The sequence below is a fragment of the Pinus tabuliformis genome, chromosome 4_2 (genome assembly GCF_031772625.1).
Source record: "Pinus tabuliformis cultivar Carrire ecotype Pingquan chromosome 4_2, CPIR1, whole genome shotgun sequence".
NCBI lineage: Eukaryota > Viridiplantae > Streptophyta > Pinopsida > Pinales > Pinaceae > Pinus > Pinus tabuliformis.
In genome coordinates, this window is record NC_142304.1 from 663,873,010 (window position 1) to 663,894,213 (window position 21,204).

At 38.8% G+C, this 21,204-nt stretch overlaps 1 protein-coding gene and 1 pseudogene across 1 annotated transcript; both read right to left on the minus strand.

Moving 5' to 3' along the window:
• Positions 1–17,277: 17,277 nt before the first annotated feature.
• Positions 17,278–18,258, minus strand: LOC149171159 (putative L-cysteine desulfhydrase 1 pseudogene; annotated as a pseudogene).
• A 162-nt stretch (positions 18,259–18,420) lies between these two features.
• LOC149171160 (uncharacterized) lies at positions 18,421–18,729 on the minus strand. The gene has a single exon (XM_089427447.1). It carries the CDS (start codon positions 18,727–18,729, stop codon positions 18,421–18,423), a length of 309 nt encoding a protein of 102 aa, XP_089283573.1.
• Positions 18,730–21,204: the final 2,475 nt, after the last annotated feature.

Below are 21,204 nucleotides of genomic sequence, written 5' to 3' on the forward strand. Positions count from 1 at the left end.
TTTCTAGCTTTGCTCTGTAAGGATCATGAGTAAAAATGCCTCCTCTTTTTTCATTTGAATGTAATATAAGGTTTAGATCTCCCCCTAAGATGATATTCCTATTTTCTTCAGCTTGGATGTCTTCCTCAAGTGTGGCCCAGCACTGATCTTTATCTCTGAAATGGTTCGGAGCATAAATGTTGTAGAGGACTATTTGCTTATCCTCTGCTTGTTTTTCAAGTGTGACTTTGATCCAGTATGGAGTGATAGTTTTGGATGTGCATTTCCAAGTATTTTTATTCCACATTGTGGTGATGCCGCCTGAAGCTCCTCTTGCTTCACATATTTGTCCCTGATAATGCCTGAGCTGTTCTATAATTCTTGTCATCTCTTGCAGTCTTTGTTTTGTTTCCTGAATCATTACAATTCCTGGCTTCTCCTGAGCTGTGAGATCTTTCAGGGCAGCAATTTTTGAGGGGTGCCCTAGTCCCCTACAGTTCCATGATATGACTTTGATCATTGAGTATTTGGGTTTCGGAGGGATGCTCGTCCCCCTTGCTCCTTATGTGTTGCTTCATTGTTGTTTTGCCCCAATATGTAAGTTTCTATGGGGTTTTGAGTTCCCATAGCGATGTCTTTTTGAGCACTTTCATTCCTTTGCTGTTTACTTGATTTCCTACCAGGCCCTTTTTTTTGAGTTTCTAGATTGATTCCATGCTCTTTCGAGGAGCTTCTAGTAGATAGGGGTGGGGGTGGGGCGAGGGAGTGGGAGTGGGAGGGGGAGGATTGAGTAAGAGAAAGGAGGATTGGGGGGTCATTTTCGAGGGGGATCATGGGTTCATTATCAGGGAGAGAGAGGGCACCAAAGGGATTTGATGAGATCAGGGGGGAATCAGAGGATGGCCCCGAGGAGGGGAAAATGGGTGGACCAAGAGGAGAGGAGGGGGAAGGGACAGCTGAGGGGGAGGCTTTGGGCGGAGCTGAAGGGGGATTAGGCTTGAGAGGGGCAGTTTTGGGAGGTTCTTCAGAGTTTGCTTTCATTCCAGAGGTAGTCTTCTTTTTCTTTACAGTTTCCCATTGTTCTTCTAATTGATCAGATTCAACATTAACAATTTTTGGACAGCGATTGGCGAAGTGGCCGTATTCATAGCATACCTTGCATTTGTAGGGGATTTGCTCGTAGTCCAGCTGCTGGATATGTGTCCAGTTGTCCACTTTTAGTTTGATTGCTTCTGGAAGACCTTTGCCGAGATCGACTTCAACGCATATCCGCGCACATGCCTGCATATTGTCCTTGGGCTCACATCGATCTATGTATTTTCCAACAGCATTGCCGATGGCTCGGACCGAGTCATCTCCCCAACAGTGGAGCGGGAGGTGCGGAAGACGAACCCAGACCGGAACAACGTTAGGGACATCCAGCTCAGGATCGAAGTCTGGAGTCCATTTGTTCAAGTACAGACCGCGGGAATCCATGAAATACGACCCATTTCTGAAGATTAGGTCCTTATCAGCTCTAGATTCAAAGTGGAAAGTATAGTATCCTTTTCCACAGAAGCGGATAGCGATTTTGCCATTGACTTTGTCGGCCCAGTTTCTTTCGATCCATCGCTGAACAATTTTCGGGGAGGGCCATAGGCCAGTGAACTGTCCGATGAGCCCCCGCTCTGCTAATGAGAGAGCAGCCATTCGTGGAATCGAAGGAGGAAGGACAACCTCTTGCAACCCATCCAGTTTCTTGACAAACTTGGACAACGCAGGGCGAGTTCTCTGTGGCTGTAGAGATTTAACTAAGGCAGAGAACGCATCAGCATCTGAAGGGAGGTTCGCATCTGCCTCGGGTTGAATGGGGCCCTCCGTGACAGGGGTTGAGGAGGCCATGGAAGGCCAGAGGCCAGTGGCCTCGCGCTGCAGAAAGAGGACCAGCAGTCGGCTGCTAGGTCAGGGAACGCGCAGTGGGCGCGCGCAGTCCGCAGCAGAGTTTTTTTTTTCGGCTGGGGACAACTACTTCCCAAGACTTAAAATTAATCAAATTTATGGCTTAGGATTTTAATTTATTTTTGCCAGAAAGTTTAATTAATTGACTCATGAGGGGATTAATAATTTTTCCAACCCTCATATAATTTAGCCATGGTGTTTAAATATGAGGGACCATGCATTAAAATATTTTTTATATCAAGATATTACAATTTAATACATGAAGGGGGAACACCTGGTCGTTATAGACCCTCAATTATTTACTCAATTCTGCTACTCAAATATGATCTAGTAGATCAAGTAATAAAATAATTTAGCCAATTAGTTAAAATTATTCCTAAATCACTTTACAAAAGACTCGACTAAAACACTAAGACTTACCTAAGATCTTGATGACAAAATCCACCCTAGCTTTGGGGTGAGGTTGGAGGGAAAAACTTTGTCGATCATCCGTGTTTAGAAACACACATGAATCAATGAGACGAAAAACCTCCTAGGATAGAAATCGTCATCAAAACGGTAGGCTTACCTAGGTTGTTACATACATAGGTGGTCTTACTAGGATCATTTACATTATAAACTTGCATAATGGGTTTACAATTCTAACAAATTGAAGATTGATGATGAATCTTGCATGATCTGAATAATGAAATCCCTTTTGCGAAAAAAGGGGTGTACTGCTATAGGGTCGTTGACATGGAGTGGTCAACAAGTAGAAAAAACAGTTCCCAACGAGACAAAAATTTACAAAATGCTTCAACAACGATTCTAGCCAAAGATCAAGATGACTAGAGATTCAACTTACTTTCTAATTTATAGATAAATCCTCCAAATGGACAAATAATGGCTAGTTTCTTTGATCATTGTCAAAATACTATTGGTCGTTGATAAACACTTCAAAAGCTTTTAATTTTGGCCCTTGATTTTTTATTTTTGTAGAATTTTCGAATTTATTATTTAATTCCATTTTAATTAGCTTAAAATTAGTTATTTTGAGCTATTTCCTCAAAAATTAGTTATTTTGAGCTATTTCCTCAAAAATTTGACTTTGACTTAAACACCAAGGTCCAAAGGTCCAAATTTTCTTGAAATATACAATATTCCCTTGGGGGGACCTTTAAAAATTTACTCTATTTAGACCCACGAATTTTTCCATTTGGAGAATTTATTTTTCCTAATTTGACTCTAATTAATTAATTTTTTTAGCTTAGGATTTAATTTTATTTTGCCAGAAAAATTACTTAATTTACACATGAGGGGATTTAATTATTTTTCCAACCCCCTAATACATAAGATTTTTCATTTACAAGACTCAAAGAGGGAATAGAAATTTGGCTTATATCCTCAAGACACATAACCCATTTGCGACACAATATGATATAGTAAACCAAGTGATTTGTAATAAAATAATTAAGCCAACTAGCTTAAAATATTCCCAAACCACTTTTACATCAGACTCAACTAAAAACACTAGGACTCAACTAATAATCCGACAATAAATTTCACCCTAGCTTTGAGGGTTCAAGCTAGACGGAAAAAACTCTTCTGATTAGCCGTGTATAAAATCACAGGTAATCAGTGAGGTTAAAAAACCTCCTAGGATGGAATTCGTCATCAAATTATAGGCTTACCTAGGTTGTTACATAGACCGGAAGTTTTACTAAGATCATTTATAATATATGACTTGCAGAATGGGAAGACCATGACACATGGACTGCTGATAGGTGATCCGATCCTGTTGGAAAATATTGGCACTTCTGCTTCCTTGGAACTTTGACAATTTGAGTGCAACACATCCTACTATCACACATTTATCCACTAACTTCATATCTATTTAGTCTCTCGTGACTTGTATGTGGGAGATGAAGAGAATGTTCCTTTCAAATGAGTGCCATGCCTGATCATTCAACCTTAAACTGGAGAGGGAGACCATATGAAATCCAGTATTATACCAAGAGGTTTTTTAGGTGGGAGTCGAGAGGTATGTACCATCAACAATAGAAAATTGGTGCATCCTAGTATCACACGTTTTGCCACTAAATTCATAGCTATTTAGTCTCTCTTGATTTGTATGGTTGAGATGAAGAGAATGTGTCTTTTAGATGAGTGGCATGCCTTATCATTCAATCGTAAAATGGAGTGGGAGACCATATGCAAACCGGTATGATACCAAAAGAGTTTTTAGGTTGGAGTCGAGAAGGTGTGTGCCATTAATTAAGTTTTCGTAAAGGTTCTTCGATTAGTTGATGGAGACAAGCCCACAATGGGCTACTTCTATGAAGGCATGGATAGGGCCAAAGAATCTGTCCATGCTTATTATGAAGACAAGGGGGATGATGGATTTGAGAAACAACTATTGATATGGAGTGTGATTGATGTGTGATGGAATGATACACTCCATCACCCCATTTATGCTATAGGGATCTACTTCAACCCCACATTCTCTTACTCCTGCTGAGAAATCAAGGGCGGCTAGATTAGGATGATTTCTCTTTGCTTTGGTAACTGCTTGTGATGTTCTTTTACTTAACTTGATGTACGTGTAATTATCTTGTTCTTGTTGTATTATTATAATGTTATTATCATCAAACAACTACCAAACTATGAAGATCAATGGAACAAAATGACACAAGATGTAGGCTGCTAGCTAGGGCCAAAACCTCTCCTAGGGAGGAAAACCCACAAGAATTCTTATTTTCTTATAGAATCTTCAAACGACGAATTCCAAGACTCTTAGACCCAAAACAAATACCCCTCCAAGACCAATTCAACATTCTGTAGATGAGCTTCTCTTCCTCAAAGTCAACTCTAGTCATATAATTCCAAATTTTCAGATTTCAACCTTCACTTCAAAATTTTCAGCTATTGCTTTAGGTCTGCAACTTTTTGGCCTCCTACAACAGCTATAATTTTTGCACGTGTGGGTGATAGGGTGTAAATTGGACCTTCTCTCTCCTTCACTTAGGGTGGTTCTTTCTCCTTGATAACTTGGCTTCCAAATTGATCCTTCTTGGCACCAAACTTTGGTTCCTTGTGATGACTACAATTCAGTCTTGCTGCAACAAAATGATGCCCTAATTCCTTCGCACATGTGAGAGAATTTGACCCAAAAATTCAGATTTCAAACTTTGATTTTCCTTCTTTTGTTCTCTTTCTTTTTCTCTCCTCTTTATTACTTTTCTTCTTTTGATCGAACTTCTTGGATGATCTTCAAATGAGGTCGAATGTCTTCTTATATATAGGCTTTTAGGGAGCCCTAATGAGGCCGACTTCAACATTGTAAGCCGACTTGTCTTCTTGCAGGTCGACTTGGTCTTGGAGGGAGACTTTTGACTCTTTTGACTCATAATAAATTCTTCTTACATGATACAAAATTCCCAATAGGATCTATTACATATGACAATGACTATTTGACATATTTTGACTCTATGAGAAATCCTAGAAGCGCACAATGGGTGCTTGACCTAGAGCAAATTGACCTTGAGCATAAAACCCATGTTATGAAACAAAAATAATAAATTTTCTTTCTCTTTTACATCAAAATAAAAAATGAAGAGTACATAAAATATTATGAAGGTCAAACCTAGTTACATATTTCAAAAACTCTTGTGGATTTGGATTTGCTATTGAGATCATGGATGGATTACTCACTTGTGTTCAAAGGATTGTGCCTGATCTACAAGAACATGCAGAGATTTTTGAGGAAATGGAAATTTATAGAATGGTTGGTGGAACATTTGGCTTTGAGATGGCTATATAAGGGAGGAAACCAAAGTGCCAAGTAAGCTTCATTCTATTTCAACTTTCAAGTTTCAATGTCTCTATTTTCTTCATTTCAACTTTCAAATGTCAGTGTCTTTTCTTATGTTTCTATTATTTGTTGTAGATTCTAGGTGGAAAAGCTATGGCACAAGAGTGCCCCATTTACTAAAACTTTCCATTTGGGTGCTTGGCCAAACATGTAGCTCTTCAAGATGAAAGCACAACTAGAGTGTATTTGAGAAAACTAACACCAAAAGCACAAGTTAAAAGTTTATAATAAAATTTTGAATTCATTATAAATTATAATTTATTATTTTATGCTTAGTCACCCTCTAAATTACATATTATAATTATTGATTTGGTAATTTAATAATTTATAATTTATGACCCTCATACAGGTTGGACTCCCAATGCCTGAATGACATGGTCTACATCTACTACAATATCCAATTGAGTAAGGCAACTTCAAAAAACGATTGATATGGAATCCATCTCTTTGAATGGGATTGACACCATTGTTGCATGGAGAGTTGAAACTTGAGACTAAGAGGCCATTCATGGAATCATCCCTTGATTGATTACAAGAGGAGGTAGCAAAGGAGAGAGAGGAAGAGGAGAAGGCGGAGGAGTTGGAGGTGGATCTATAGTAGACACCTTCACAGGAGGTGACTCTTGACAATGGGAGTGCACCAGAGCCACCCCCTTCAAGGACTCTGACAGAGTGAGATAGACTTGGCAGTAGCACTAGTGGAGGACAACATGGTTTAGGCAGACCTTATGATAGGGTTCACAAGGTGAGGACCAAACCCTAGAGCAACAATGAGGATATATTACCACTATCACCTCAACAATTCTCCTCATACTCTTTAGTGGAATTTCACCACAAGGGAGGCTTCCTAGTATTCACCTATAAAGATACTCTAAGTATAGGGCTCAAGGTGATGAAAATATACCAAGTGAAGGTACTCTATGTCAGACAAGGTCCAGTTCTTCGTGATAAGGGAGAAATGTGTCATACACATCAGCTAGATAAAGACTTTTCTAAACTAGGGTTTCCTGATCTGCAACAATAAGGGAATAGCTCGACATATAAAGGTCAAGAAAAGGGTTTGCTAAAAAATTATATCAACAAAGCAATATAATACATCCTCAAAATGGGCTCCAAGTTGAAGCTATGCTAGGGTTAGGGTTTCGAAGGCACAAAATTGAATAGGAGAAGATGACATCAACCCTATTATGGGAAGATTTACCACCACAAAAGCCATATTCAGTGTTTAAAGGGAGTAGGGAGATAAATCTTAGATTTTTTTAATTGCACCAACATGCATCCAAATGCCCTAGGAAAAACCCTAGTGATTTGCCTTAAGAAGCCTAGGAAAATATAAAAGGAGAACATATTTTACTTTTGGAGGTTTTGATCAACACAAATTTTACCAATGCCTAATCCTACTTGGGTGATGGAGTCTTAGGGAAATTTTTAGAGATAAATGACTATAGATTGGAGTAAGGGGGGGAATCAGTTTTCCACTTTATAAAACCCCAACTATCATTTTTTGTGAAAGGATAAATTAAATAGGAGATGCACACTACGTGTTCCCCTATGGATTTCAAGGAAGATATATTTAACATGCAAAATTTTAGTAAGATTTCCCACAAATAATATGCTTTTAGTCAAGGATCATAGAAAAAACCCTAGCATTAATTCATTTATATGCAAAACAATAAAAATCACCAATTAACTTACAATTTCTTCCATGAAAAATATCTTTCAATCCCCAAAAGACATCTCCAATACAAAATCAAAACTCCAATAGAAAATGCTCCATAAAAATCACATCTTCACAAGTAGCGAATAAGACAAAGGCTAAATTGTGCCCTAGAAGAGAGTCGAAATCTCTAGTGCGATGATGAAATTAAAGAATGAAAGGTTCCTTTATTTATGTGAGGTTCATCCCTTCATTTTGCAACAAAATATTAGCTTACAAGCCCCCACAAAAGTTCGAGTGTTTGCCAAGACAAGGGGTTACAAGCCAATCCCATAAGCTCAAAACAACATGATAAGGCCATAAAAGCCCACATGTGTGGTTAGTGTCCTCCAAAAGCATGACATCATGCCCTTTTTGGGCCATAAATGCTATGAAAGTGCATGGTTGGGCTAGTGAGATGTCCCATCATGCCCACGAAACAATGTCAAGGTTAGCCTGGGGGCATGTTGGGTCCGCCTAGTACAACATCAAGAATATCCAGCACCAATCAAGCGGAGCTCGCATTTCAACATTTGGGGGTGCTCTAAGGTGTCAATCACCTGTTGGATTCATCAAAGTGACCAACAATTTGCTTTGGAGGGGCAAATTTGCATCTTTAAAGTTATCACTATTTTCTGGAAGTGTAAAATAGCTTGGGCATTATGTGTAGTGGAGACATATAATGTGCCCTCAAAGTCCTCTACTACTGTATGAAGAACCACCTAGTAAAACCATCTCAAGATCAAGTGAACAATCAATAAGGACAATGACCATAGATGCATTATAGTGGATAATACTTAATTGTTAACGACATAATAATATTTCAAACTGAGATCACCTTCAAATATCTAAGTAGACCGAGTCCCATAAAATTTTTCCCTACCTATGTTAGGGATAGCTAGATGGTCAAATCTATTAGGTGTTTCCAACTGAGGGGAGGTGACATGTCCTAGGTCAACCATTCAATCCATATATGCATGTGATAATGGTGTTAATGGAGGGGATGGACTTCAAGCCAAGGTGACCTAGTCATGGGACCAACTAATGGAGGTCTGTCATCTTAAGTGTATAGATGTAAGGAGGGAGAAAATCAGGAAGATATGAATTACCCCTTTCCTCACCTTGCTTTTTCCACCCCTCTAGTGCACCTTTTACTTCTTTTTGATAATTCTTTTATAAGGAGCGCAACTTAGGTGTCCAAGCTTGCTTTTAATGATTTAGCATTTATTTACCCCTTAATGATGAGTCAGTTTCTCACTCATCAGGGTTGAGACATGCAAGGATTCTTTTATTATGTGATGGGGCATCAAGTGCCCAGGAACAGATCAATGATTAATGAGGGGGTTAGAGCTCATGCTAGGCTTTTTCCCATGCGCTAATTAATGTCTTGGCCATATTTTGCATTTTAGCTTTCTTTTTCTTTCATTGTGGCCATTTTATGGTTTTTCCTTTCTTTTCGTTGCATCGACCTTCAAGGCAAAGTTTCCAACCCAGACCTAAGGATGAGGATAAGAGGGTGTCAATCCCAATGAAACAATGAACATGAACTCGAAGGATGGATGTGAAATCTAGGGAATGGTGTAAAGTGGTATGTATGGAAAAGTTATGGACATGCTACTTCAATCAAAGTTTCTCAAGTAGTGCCTCTTCTATAACCCTAATGCCTTAGAGGAGGTCCCACTGGACTATAGTAAAAAAACTAACCTCCCTAATAAAGTGAGAGAACAAGTTTACAATGAAAATCGGTCAATCATCCAAATCACCCCTTAATCCATGTTAGAATGCCCAAAACATTAAGTGAAAGCACAAGATTGCAAAATGGTTAAAGTACCTGCCTAATGGTGACCCACATTCCTTCAAGAGAAATGTCGGATGGTGAGAGGTGTCTGACTGATGTAAATGCTGGAGGAATATGGCATATAATCATGTATTTCGCATTGTAGAGTTGTTGGTTGGTTGGTTGTCCAAATAAGGAGAAAACATCTCTCCTATGGGTTTACTCATGTTTTGGTGGGTAACAAACCCTAGGGGATTCTTCCTCCAGAGGAAAAGCCATTATCTTTTCCCTTAAAAAGGGCAGAGGCAATCGTTAGTTCATTTATTTGATTTCATTGTAGATGACTCATGATGATGAGATACATTTATTATTATTTTTTGATCATATTATGAGGCCTTGAAGTCAAGATTGGGGACATGATTCAATGTTGATGTGTGATCATGTGATGTATCACTGCACATTTGACATATCAATTTTATTTTGATATTTATGTGGTGTGAAAATTCCTTGAAATGCAGCAAGTGGAAATATTTCTCCTAACTGATAAATTAATTATGCAGTTTATTGTGTTTACAGAAAAATAACGAAACATTCACACTGCAATTTCTTCACCAAATAAAATATTGCAGAAGCAAAAATAGGAACTGAGAAATATGCTTAGCACATACATATAAAAATTGACACTGTTATTTTTGACAAAAGTCTCTGGAAAACCCAATGCAGGAAAACTAGTGCAACAATATGAGGGTTCAGTTTACTATGCAACAACAAAATTTTTGAATACAATAAAATGTCACCAAACTAGTGATTCTATCCAAGAGAAACACTGGCAAAAATATCTTTAAGGATTTTACCCTCTCTCCGAACAATCTCGGCACCTGGCTGCCTCTGAAATGCAAGTCGTCCACCTAGCTCTGCACAGGCCTTGCATCACGCTAGCGTAGAACCTTTCTTGCTCACCCTAGAACGCGTGCAAATCAAGTTGTTCTCCATGTTGCTAACAGGGAAGTTGTCTCTTTGGCACTCTAGAAAATATTCTCGACCTCTGGAACTGAAAAACAAGATTCTCTTCAACCAAATCGAATTGCTCAATTGAGGCTTTGCATTGGCCCTACGTAGCTTCCTAGAGAAAATCTCGGCCTTCTCTTTCTGACTCTCTGGAACTGGAATCTCCTCCGGAATGTTGCTCTATTGCCCCTCTGCCACCTACTACTCAATCCACTGGCTCAATTTCTCCTACTGAAGCACCTGCACTAGAAAATCGAACTGCCCAGATCACTGAGTATCTACATTGGTTTGTCTTCCATCTACCCATCGACCTCCTCTTATAATCTCTAGTTGGGACTCCAACGACCAAGATTAAAACATAATCAATGGCTGAGATCATTTCTGGATCAATCCGTGTAAGTTTATAGATAATTCACACCTTTCTCAATTAATGTTGGTTAACTAACCCATTTCCCTAAGTTTAGAGTTGGGAAATATTTTAAAATAGGCTAATAATCTAATTGAGACACTTCTAGGTGGAATTTCCAAAAACGATTTCTAGGTTATGGAGAACAACTATGTTTTAGGCTCTCCACAGAGTTTCGAGACTAGAACACCTCTGATGCTACAAAAACTAAGACTCCCTTTTAGCGAGGAAGGTGTTCTAGTGCTGCACCACTGATATAACACCTTGTCTCTGTATTACCCACTTTCATGCTGCTGATGTCTGGCCACTGTGACTACCTGCCACTGCCCACTAACGACTGTGTGCTCTGATGTTGCATCTGTGCTACTGCTGACATTGCCATATGCTGCCAACTTTGCATCTGCACTGCAACTCTCTCTTATCTGTTGTTGCTGCAATTACAACTGAGAAGCATCCAAAATATTATGTCCCTGCTACTGAAACGGGTTCTCCACCATACCCAATTGTTCTCTAAAATAGATGAACTTAGCTCTCCCTAGAGATTTTGTGAGTATATCTGTGATGAGCCCCAATTTTTGGTAACAAATTGGGCTCATTTGGCCTACTTACCTTGCTCAACCCTTCATCTTTTATCACTTATGCATTCATTTCTTGGTATATTCGTGTTATTTGTAGGAAGGAGGGCAGACATTATATCTATGTGGCTAATACATGATGATTTCAGGTTTTTTGGCATTAAAGGGAGCAAAGACCACGCAGAAGGAGACAAGGAGACAACAAAGGTGGCATTGCAGGTTTATAGGGAGGTTGTCTACAGCCTTAAATAACCTCCCTCGTGATCTCCACCCTAACTCCGAGCTCCAACAGCTCTCCCCACCGAGCTTAAAGGCAGCCAACAGGTTCTACAGGAACAGCAATTTACAGCAGTTTAACTTTTAGTTGGACAGCCGAGCTCCATTAATTGAGGAATCCAACTTGATCCTCATCTTGTATAAATATTAAGGCCGTAGCCTTTGATAGGAGCTTTTTGAACTTTTGAACTACGGTTGCAATTTCTAAACACGAGCTACAACTCGGTTTTTGCTCTTTGTAAGCCAGTTTTGGCATGTCATTAGACTCATGATTATTCAATAAAGACAGGCAGCCTTTGATTCAATTATGAGTTTTTAAGGGAGCTATAGCTCTCAGGTTAGGGCCCAACCTGAGAGCAATAGACCTCCTCTTTTTTGTATTGTTACTTGTCTTTCTTTTCAGCACTTTATTCCTCTGTTTTGACATGCATTTAGAATTTATAGTCTGCTGATTTGATTTCTTTTATGTGATTGAGTAGGATTAGTTTATGGTTCAAGTGCTTTCAGTTGCTTAGATTAGAGTAAGAGGATCATCATTCATTCGAGCTTCAAGAAAAGGCTGATAGTGCACTCACTGCCATCTCTGTTTAGAGATTGGGGGTGTAGACCGTACTAGCCACCAAAAACGCAGTCATACACTTTCATTCAAGCTGCAACACAGTCATTTCAATTGTAGGTCCATCCATGCATTCTGATCTTGAGCAGTACTTCGTCATTCCAACTCCATGCATGGTTTTTCTCTGAAGTTTACATTGCTGTTCGTTAATTTAATAACACAGTTAGGATAAGTTGATGAATTCTTGGTTTTGTGCAGATTTGTTTCCTTTACACTGCGTGCATCACTCTGTTATCTTCTTCTTATTCTCAACTGCGTCTAAAGCCACCTACCCAACCTCTGTTCAGATCGTTTGCCTTCCAACACTTCCACTGTTCACGTAGCTCCATCTTTTTGGACTTTTCATTGCCTCCACCCTTCCATTCTCCAACCAGCTGCACCCACTCTTTCCTCATCTCATATCTCTGTCCCTGAACCATCATAGGCTCCCTCTCCATCCTACCTATCCACCCATACAACTCCTCCACTCCTCCATCACCCAACACTCCAACCACAGAACATCCTGTAGAAGTTAGCAGCCTTCCTGTAGAAATCCCAAGCTTCCTGTAGGATCCCCTGCAGACATCCTGTAGAAACCTGTAACCTCGGTTGCCGAGCACCTGAACGTTGTGGACTTCTATGGAATGATGTTTTGGATCCTCTGGAACCTCTCCTAGCCCTCCTGACCTTTCCCAAGCTTTCTTTCCTTCGAACTACCCCTGCACAGTCAAACCCTAATAAGAAACAAAATCATAATAACTCCAAACCACTTAAGCAAAAATACAAAAACAATGTTCTTTTCAGTAGAAGTAGCTTAGTTTCATGCATCTCATATCACTAGAAGTAATGGCATCATTTCTAGAAGTTTGCACGCCCACCATTGCATCATAGAGATTAGACTAGTTAGATTAGGGTTTACTAGGGTTTCCCTGTTTTGTTGGCTTTCAGTTCATTATTGCAAAGTAGGTTAATCTCCTTTGAGGTAGTCTTCGTCCATCATTTAGAAAGCTTCTTCTGAGAGCATATAGAAGTTGGCTTGAGCCCTAGCGGACTTGTGCCAGCTGACCAAGTGACAGCTGCGACAAGAGCTAGTACTTGTGCATACAGCACCGTCGCTTCCAAGTTTGTTACGAACTACCTGGTTGATAAAATTAGAGATAGGAAGCTCCAGGAGTTGTAGCATTATTGCTACAATACTGGAGCCCACCAATATGCAACCTACTTATTGGTGGGAATATAATGTAGTTGGACCGCTCCACGTTGCACACAATCTGTAATGAAATGACATTGAATATCTATGTGTTTTGACTTGTCATGAAACACTGGATGTTCAGAGAGCTTGATGCAACTCTGATTATCACAGTAGACACTGGTCGCCTCCGTCCTCTGCTTGAACAAGCTTACCAGTAGCTTCTGAAGCTATATAGCTTTGCACGTGATTGTGCTTGTTGCCATATACTATGCCTCTACAGAGCTTAGTGTTACTGACTTCTACTTCTTGTTGCACCATGAAACCATCCCTAATCCAACACTAATGCAATACCCAAAGGTACTTTTTATGTCCATTGAACTGCCTGCCCAATCTACATTTGTGAACCCACATAGTCTGACGTCATCCCCTCAACTAACTTTCAAGCCATACTCTATTGTGTCACACACATATCTCAAAATGTGTCTCGCCGATGTCCAATGTACCCTCTTTGGTTCCACCATAAACTGATTGAGGGTATTGACCACGAAGCAGATATTTGGCCTAGTGTTGACCAGATGCATGAGATAACCGATGAACTGTCTATACAAGGTGGGGTCAACATCCTTGTCATCAGATGCATATATTTTCTTCCGGTTGGTGATCATGGGCATAGACATGGGTCTACAATCCTGCATTCTAAATCTCTTCAGAATATCTGTAGCATATCTTGCTTGGCCAAGGAAGATCTCCTCGTTCTTCTGCCACACCTCTAATCCTAGGAAATAATGCATTAACACCAAATCCTTCATGTCAAACTCAACTGCCAGGTTCCCCTTGCAATCTTCTATGAGCCTTGATGATCCTGTCAGGAAGAGATCATCCACATATAACATTAGGATGAGGAGTTCATCCTCTACCAATAAATAGTAAAGGTTGGGATCTGCGTCACTCTTGACGAATCCCATCTGCAGCAAGTAGTTGTCAATCTAACTGTATCATGCCTTGGGAGTCTGCTTGAGCCCATATAGAGCTTTCTTCAGTTTGCACACATGAGTGCACCTCTCATGAGTCTCGAAGCCCTCTGGTTATTCTATGTGCACCTCGTCCTCTATCACCTCGTTCAAGAATGTTCTCTTGACGTCCATTTGGTGAATCTGAAACCCCATTTGAGTTGTTACGGATATAATTGACTGGATAGAAGTGTTTTTGGCAACTGGGGCGAAGGTCTCCTCATAATCTATTCCTTCTTTCTTTGCATATCCCTTTGCCACAAATCTAGCCTTATACTTCTCCACGTTTCCATCTACAACATACTTGATTTTTTAGATCCACCGAGAACCTACAACTGACGTGCCCTCAGGGCTCGACACCACCTCCCAAACATCATTCGTCATGATAGAGTTGTAATCCTATACCATGGCATCTATCCACGCCTGATGTTGTGCGAATTCCTGAAAGCTGGAAGGTTTTACAACCTGAGCCACCAATGCTTGGTACCTGTCAAGTTTTCTGTGCTCTCTCTTGTTTGCCCAAGGAGCTCCAATGAACTCCTCTGCATCTCTTAATGTCTGACAAACTTCTTTGTTGGTTCGACCACTAGTGGGAGGTTCAACCAACTCCTCCTTATCCTGCTTCTGCTGCTCTGTCTGTTGAGATCTTACTGGATCCCCTATAACTGAGGAAATACTAGTATTGGTCACTGTACTGGATCCCTGTGACTATCCCATTGGCGGTCCTACTAGTTTCCCCCTGTGGTTGCCCCTCTTGTTGGACTAATGGAGCTTCAGCTAGCTGATTTTGATCACCTGCAGGCATCTCACGAGATCTCTTGAAAGCTCGGTCCTCCATGTACTTTACGTTCCGTCTTACTACAATCTTCCTATTGCTAAGAATGTAGATCTTGTATGCCTTTGAAGTTTCACTATATCCAACGAGAAGCCTCTTCTCTACAGTCTGATCTAATTTGGTGCACTTCTCATCTTCCACATTGCAATAAGTAATGTTGCCAAAGATCCTGAAGTGACTAACTTATGGCTTCTTCCCTGTGAAGACTCCTTCTGGCGTTTTCTTCCCCAATGCTCTATGAGGAGTCATGTTCTGAATACATTGTTGTGTTACATGCCTCTACGCATAGAAACCTGGGTAAATCCTGATCATATAACATTGCTTTTGCAGCCCCAACTATAGTTTTGCTTTTCCGCTCTGCTACCCCATTCTGTTGTGGATTGTATGGAGTTGTCCACTCTCTTTTGATGCCTTCCTTTGCACAAAAATCTATGAAGTTTTTATGAATATACTCACCACCATTATTTCAGCGAAGCACCTTGATCTTCTTTCCTGTCGCATTCTCCACGAGAGCCTTAAATTCCTTTAAATGATCGAAGACCTCATCCTTGGTCTTCAAGAAGTAGATCCAGGTTTCCTTGGAATGGTCATCAATAAAGGTGATGAAATATTCGGTCCCACTGAGAGCTCTAGTGAACATCAGGCCACAAATATCTGAGTGTATAAGTCCTAACACACCATATGCTCTGTTGTCACTTCTTGGGAATGTTGCCTTAGCATATTTCCTAAGCAAGCATGCTCTGCACATGTCATTGTGTTCCCTGCCAAGTTCTAGAATCCCTGTTACTATCTCTTTGAGCATCTTTAGTGCTCCATGATGTAAATGTCCCATTCTCCTATGCCATATCTCATTCAGTGCCTTGCCACTGCTACTGTCACTGCCCACCAATGCCATTGGAGAATCGAGCTACAACCTGTATAACATGTTGCTTTGAACTCCAATCTTTCTCACCCTCTTCCAGCTTGGGTGTTTGAAAAACACCTTCTTCCCGAAGAAGTCGACATCATATCCCCGACATTGCCAATGTTTTGGTTTCTGGACCCTCGGCTATGTTTTCACCAACACAGTGTTTGAAACATTTGCGAAGATACAGGAAATTGAACAACACTGTATCTCTTAGCATGCCAACGTAATGACCAATTTGGTCCACCAAAAGCAGAGAATAGACATTCTTGAAGCTGAGTGCAACATGTTAAAAATTCTGGCTATGAACCTTTGAAAGGTATCTTTGTTAGCAGCCCCTAACGACAGGACATCTGATATCTCTGTTCGAGCTGAAGGAAAAGAAGAGGGAACGGTTCACTAGTTAAAGAAGCCAATTGAAATAGAACAGAAGTATTCACCGCCCTCAAATGCAGACAAAGAGGGAGCCAATAGCAATCAAGTCTCTTGCTAAGTTATTAGTTTGTCTATGTTTTTAACAATTACTAGGCTTTTAGAAGCTTTTGTCAAACTTGTTACATGCAATACCATCTGGAACAAATGCTATGTAGTCTGTCCTGAAATCCCCCATGCAGCAACAGAAAACCGCTCATTTTGTCCTTTTGAATCTCTGGACAGATCCATGTCCATGCTGTTAGCTTGTCTGCAGCCCTTATAATAATATAAAATTTCAGTTCTGGTTTAAAAAAAAAATACCACTTTTAAGCTGCATCTCACAAGAGGATGACTTGTTAGACTTGTTATATAGATATATATATATTATAATAATATAAAATTTCAGTTCTGATTAGAAAAAAAATACCACTTTTAAGTTTGAAGCATCTCACAAGAGGATTACTTGTTAGACTTGTTTTATATATATATATATTTCAAATATGGATACACAGATATATATATACAAATGATCAAATATGGAAAATGTTTTTCAATTTTTTTGGTAAGTATGGTAGCAAGCTGGAGAAGTTTTCAGAAAGTCACATTTCTGTTGTTCCAAACAACTTTGCTGTGAATACACAAGTTCAAGCAATATCATCTATTTGCATATTTATAGCCTCTTAATTGGTCATCTATAATGCTCAGGGCTCTCTCACCCTCTCTTATTAGGGAATGCTCCATTACCATGAACAGAAAGGGAAACAGAAAGGAACTTTAAGAAATAGGCAATCCTTTTTCAAAATGACTGAAAACTTGCCTCTTTTACGAGCAAACATCATTCTTCGCTTTAGAAGCCTCTGCTACAATCTGCAGTATAGCAGATTTCAAATTCAAATAGCCATCCAAAGTATTGTAAATCTGATGAGAGATTCTTGCATAAACTTCGAAACTCGGTCCTCTATTTGAATTTAAATGCAAATATGTCTTTGGTGCCCTGTAATAAATTGGAACCTCTACAGCAAACTCCTTCCTTAGACGAGACCTTAAATTTAAGGCGTCCTGATCTGATGAAACCTCCAAACAATTTGGTAAAGCAACCATCGCCATAGATGAACATAATTCTGGAGATGTCCCCAACTCGGTTCCCCAGGTCTCAGCTAGCATTTCCCCCATAGCAACTACCTTCTCATGATTCTTCTGCCTGATAGCATTAATGCCACCCTCGAATTTTTTAGTGAACTCCAAAGCAGAAGGCACACAAAGCTGCGCACTGTAGTCTCTAGTACCAACCCAAGCAGACTCTGCCGGTAATCCATTTCCAAATTCATGAGAAACAACTGGGTGATGCATAATAGGATGGAACATGCGTAGGCAATAAAGAAATGCCACAGAGGGAGGGCAGAAAAACCATTTGTAAAGGTTGCTGGTATAGAAATCAGCACCAATCTCTTGCATATCAATATCTACATTCCCAATAGCATGAGCACCATCTACAAAAACTTGATCTACCCCTTCATCTCTGCATACCCCGATCAGCTCTTTTACAGGGACTAGAACAGAGGGCATTGAAATTACATGGTCTATGACTGCCAATCTGGTTTTACCGCCATCTCGCTTGCCACTGTCCACTGCTGCCCTGAAATTCTCTATGAGTTCTGCTTTTGATCGCACCGGAAATGGCAATTCAACCTCAATGATGCACGCTCCAGCCCGGCCTGCATAAGCCTGGATTGCCTTCCGCACAGTTCCATAGGCATAATGAAGCATCAATATGACATCACCCTTCTGAAAACTATTCTCCATGAATGCCCAAGCAACCTGTTGGAGTACAATTGCCGCTGCAGCGGTGGCATTGTCCACGAGGGAAACTTCGTCAACATGTGCATCATTGATCAACTCGGCGACAGTCTTGCGAGATTGCAATAGTCCCTCCTGTAAAGGCCCAAAATAAAAACTATCAGGCTGTTACAAAAACAAGCTTGCCCACTTGGCCTGTGAATTTAAAACCGAAGCAGGGCAGGTCGCAAAACTTCCATTGTTTATCCTAGATATGCCCTGTTCATGGTGCCCAATTTCTCTCCTGACAAAATCCAGCTCGCCGCCATTGTCATTTTCTGCAATCATGGGACTTCCTCTCTTTAATCCCTGTTTTTTTCCATCCAGAGAATGGTTTCTGATGTCTTCACTTAATATCAATCCATCTGCAGTACTTACAGAATAAGACGACCCGTGATTTTCTGAGAGCCACTTCTCAGACATTACACATACACCCATTTTATTCCCCTGTTGACCCACAAGACCATCAGAGCAAAAACACGGATACAGTCGTTCTTATTTCTCCATTTTTAATGACAGGACGAAAAAAAACTTAGTTCAGTCTTTGATTCTGCCCCTTTTCCTTTGCAAAAATTTCAGAGCCAAGAAAGGATTATAGTAACATCCGTCACCTGTTTTCATTTCAAGCACAGGTAGAGATGGCATCATCCCATTTGAAGAACAGAGAGTGATGGTCATCATTTAATTAAAAAAAAATATATTCTATATTATCATTTAATAATAATATATATATATATATATATATATATATATATATATATTTTTTTTTTTAATAAAATATGAAACCATATCAATTCGGTGTGTAATTTTATAAGCTCAACGTGGGGAACCCCGTATAGTTCCCTGTGCCACTGCTCATTTTTTTCATTATCGTGAAATCTTATTTATCATATTTTTATTTATTATCTCAGAAGATTTTGAAAATAAATAAAGTTATATATTTTGAGATTTATAAAGTAGTTTTTATAAGTAAATTACCTCAAATTTATCTTAAAATAAAAATAAAATAAGAGAGTTATATAATTAGTTTAATTATAAATATATATATTTTTAGAAGTAATAGTTTTTTTTTATAATTAAAAATTTCAATGTAAAATAAAAAAGTTACTAATTAATTTAATTATCAAATTTATATATTTTAAAAATAAATAATTTTTTTTACAACGACAAAATCTCAAAACTAGCATTATAATAGAAACAACATTTACAACAACCCTATTGCAATATTACTATAATCTCATTGTTACAACAACAAAACCACTATTAAAACACAAACACCATTTACAACAACTACTATAATCTCATTATTGCGACAACAAAAGATATGCCCCTCATCAAAATAAGACAATTCCAAAAGATTTATAAAGAAATATTGATAACCTACTTCATAATTAATTATATGTTGGAAGATTTTGAAAATAAAGAAAGGTATTTTTTTTGAGATAAATAAAGATCATAGCATTTTAGACCCAGTTGATATCACATGAGTTTAAAGGGTTATAGTATGATTTTAAAGAATTGTTTTAAGATTTGAATTCTCAAAGAGATAAGTTTATTTAATTTTTGAAATACATGATTGTATATTTTGGTTTTTTTTGGTTGGTTTGGTTTTTTTAGTTTGTTATCATCATTTTTGCTTTAAGATAAATTACTATATTTTTGAATAGTATTATATTTATGAGATTTTCTTTTTAAACTCTGAGATTAAGAATTATTTTAATTTTAGATGTTTTTTTTATAAGATAAAAAAACGATTTTATTGTTTATTTAAGAATTCACTTGATTTTTAATATTTTTTTTATGATTTATGAGGTTCAAAGATATTTAGCTATTTTTCCATGAAATGTTCAATCTTTGTCATTAGATTTCTAAAAGCGGGTTCCATAATGAAACAAGTAACATGTTGATCACTTCCTTCTTCTTGCACTTTCACATTAATAGGAAGAAGTCCTGGGACCAACATCCAAACTCACATAATAAACCTTTGTTGCCATTGTTGTCATTGATGGCAAAGAAACAATAGGAGCAGCAAGACAGGAGCATCTTGGGCAGAGGAACAACAAAGGAGTCGTAATAGGTGATATGACATGTTGATTTGTACATTGTGTGTACATGGCATTGTGTTGTTGAGCTAGAGATTGATTGACATATGATTGATTGTTGTGTTTGATGGCTTGGGCACATTTGATGAGGAGTTGTGATGTTTGTAAGCAACAAGGCATATGCTTATGTTCTTATTGAAATGATAATATATGCACAAAAGAACAAGATCAACAAAGGTATGCAAAGGAGCAGATGAAATACTTGTTGGTTGCATAAGCTCATGTTATGGTATTCATGCTTGATGTATTGTACTTGTTGAGAAATATTAATGCATTATACTTGCAAGACAATGTTGTGATGTAAGGCAAATGAGCAGCAGCAAGAAATGTGGTCTATCCTTGTGTGCAACAAGGCATTGGAGAGTGAATGTTTTAGGATTGCATATGTTCTATGTTTCTTTTCATATGGCATTGGAGATATGTTTTGCAGGTTGATTTAAAGGTTGATGCATGCTTGTGAGTAGGAGAAATGGGCAACAAAGTATGATTGCACAATTTATGTATGCATAGTTGAACATGTATTGTAGATGGCATGCTTGTGTTGACGCGGGCTATGTTAATTAGATTGTTGAGCCTTTGATTTTGAAATATGCTCGTGATGCTTATGATGCTTGGAGATGTCATGTTGGCTTGCTTATGTTCCTATATACATATGATGGTTGAATTTAGATGTTGTGATGCAAGGCAAAGGTATAATGCAAAGGTAAAGGTAAAGACATTAAAAATGTTTTTATGCTTGTGATGTTGTGATGTGTTATGGTTGCTTATGTATTGCTAATATATGTTGCAAAGGTTATGGCTGCTATATTGC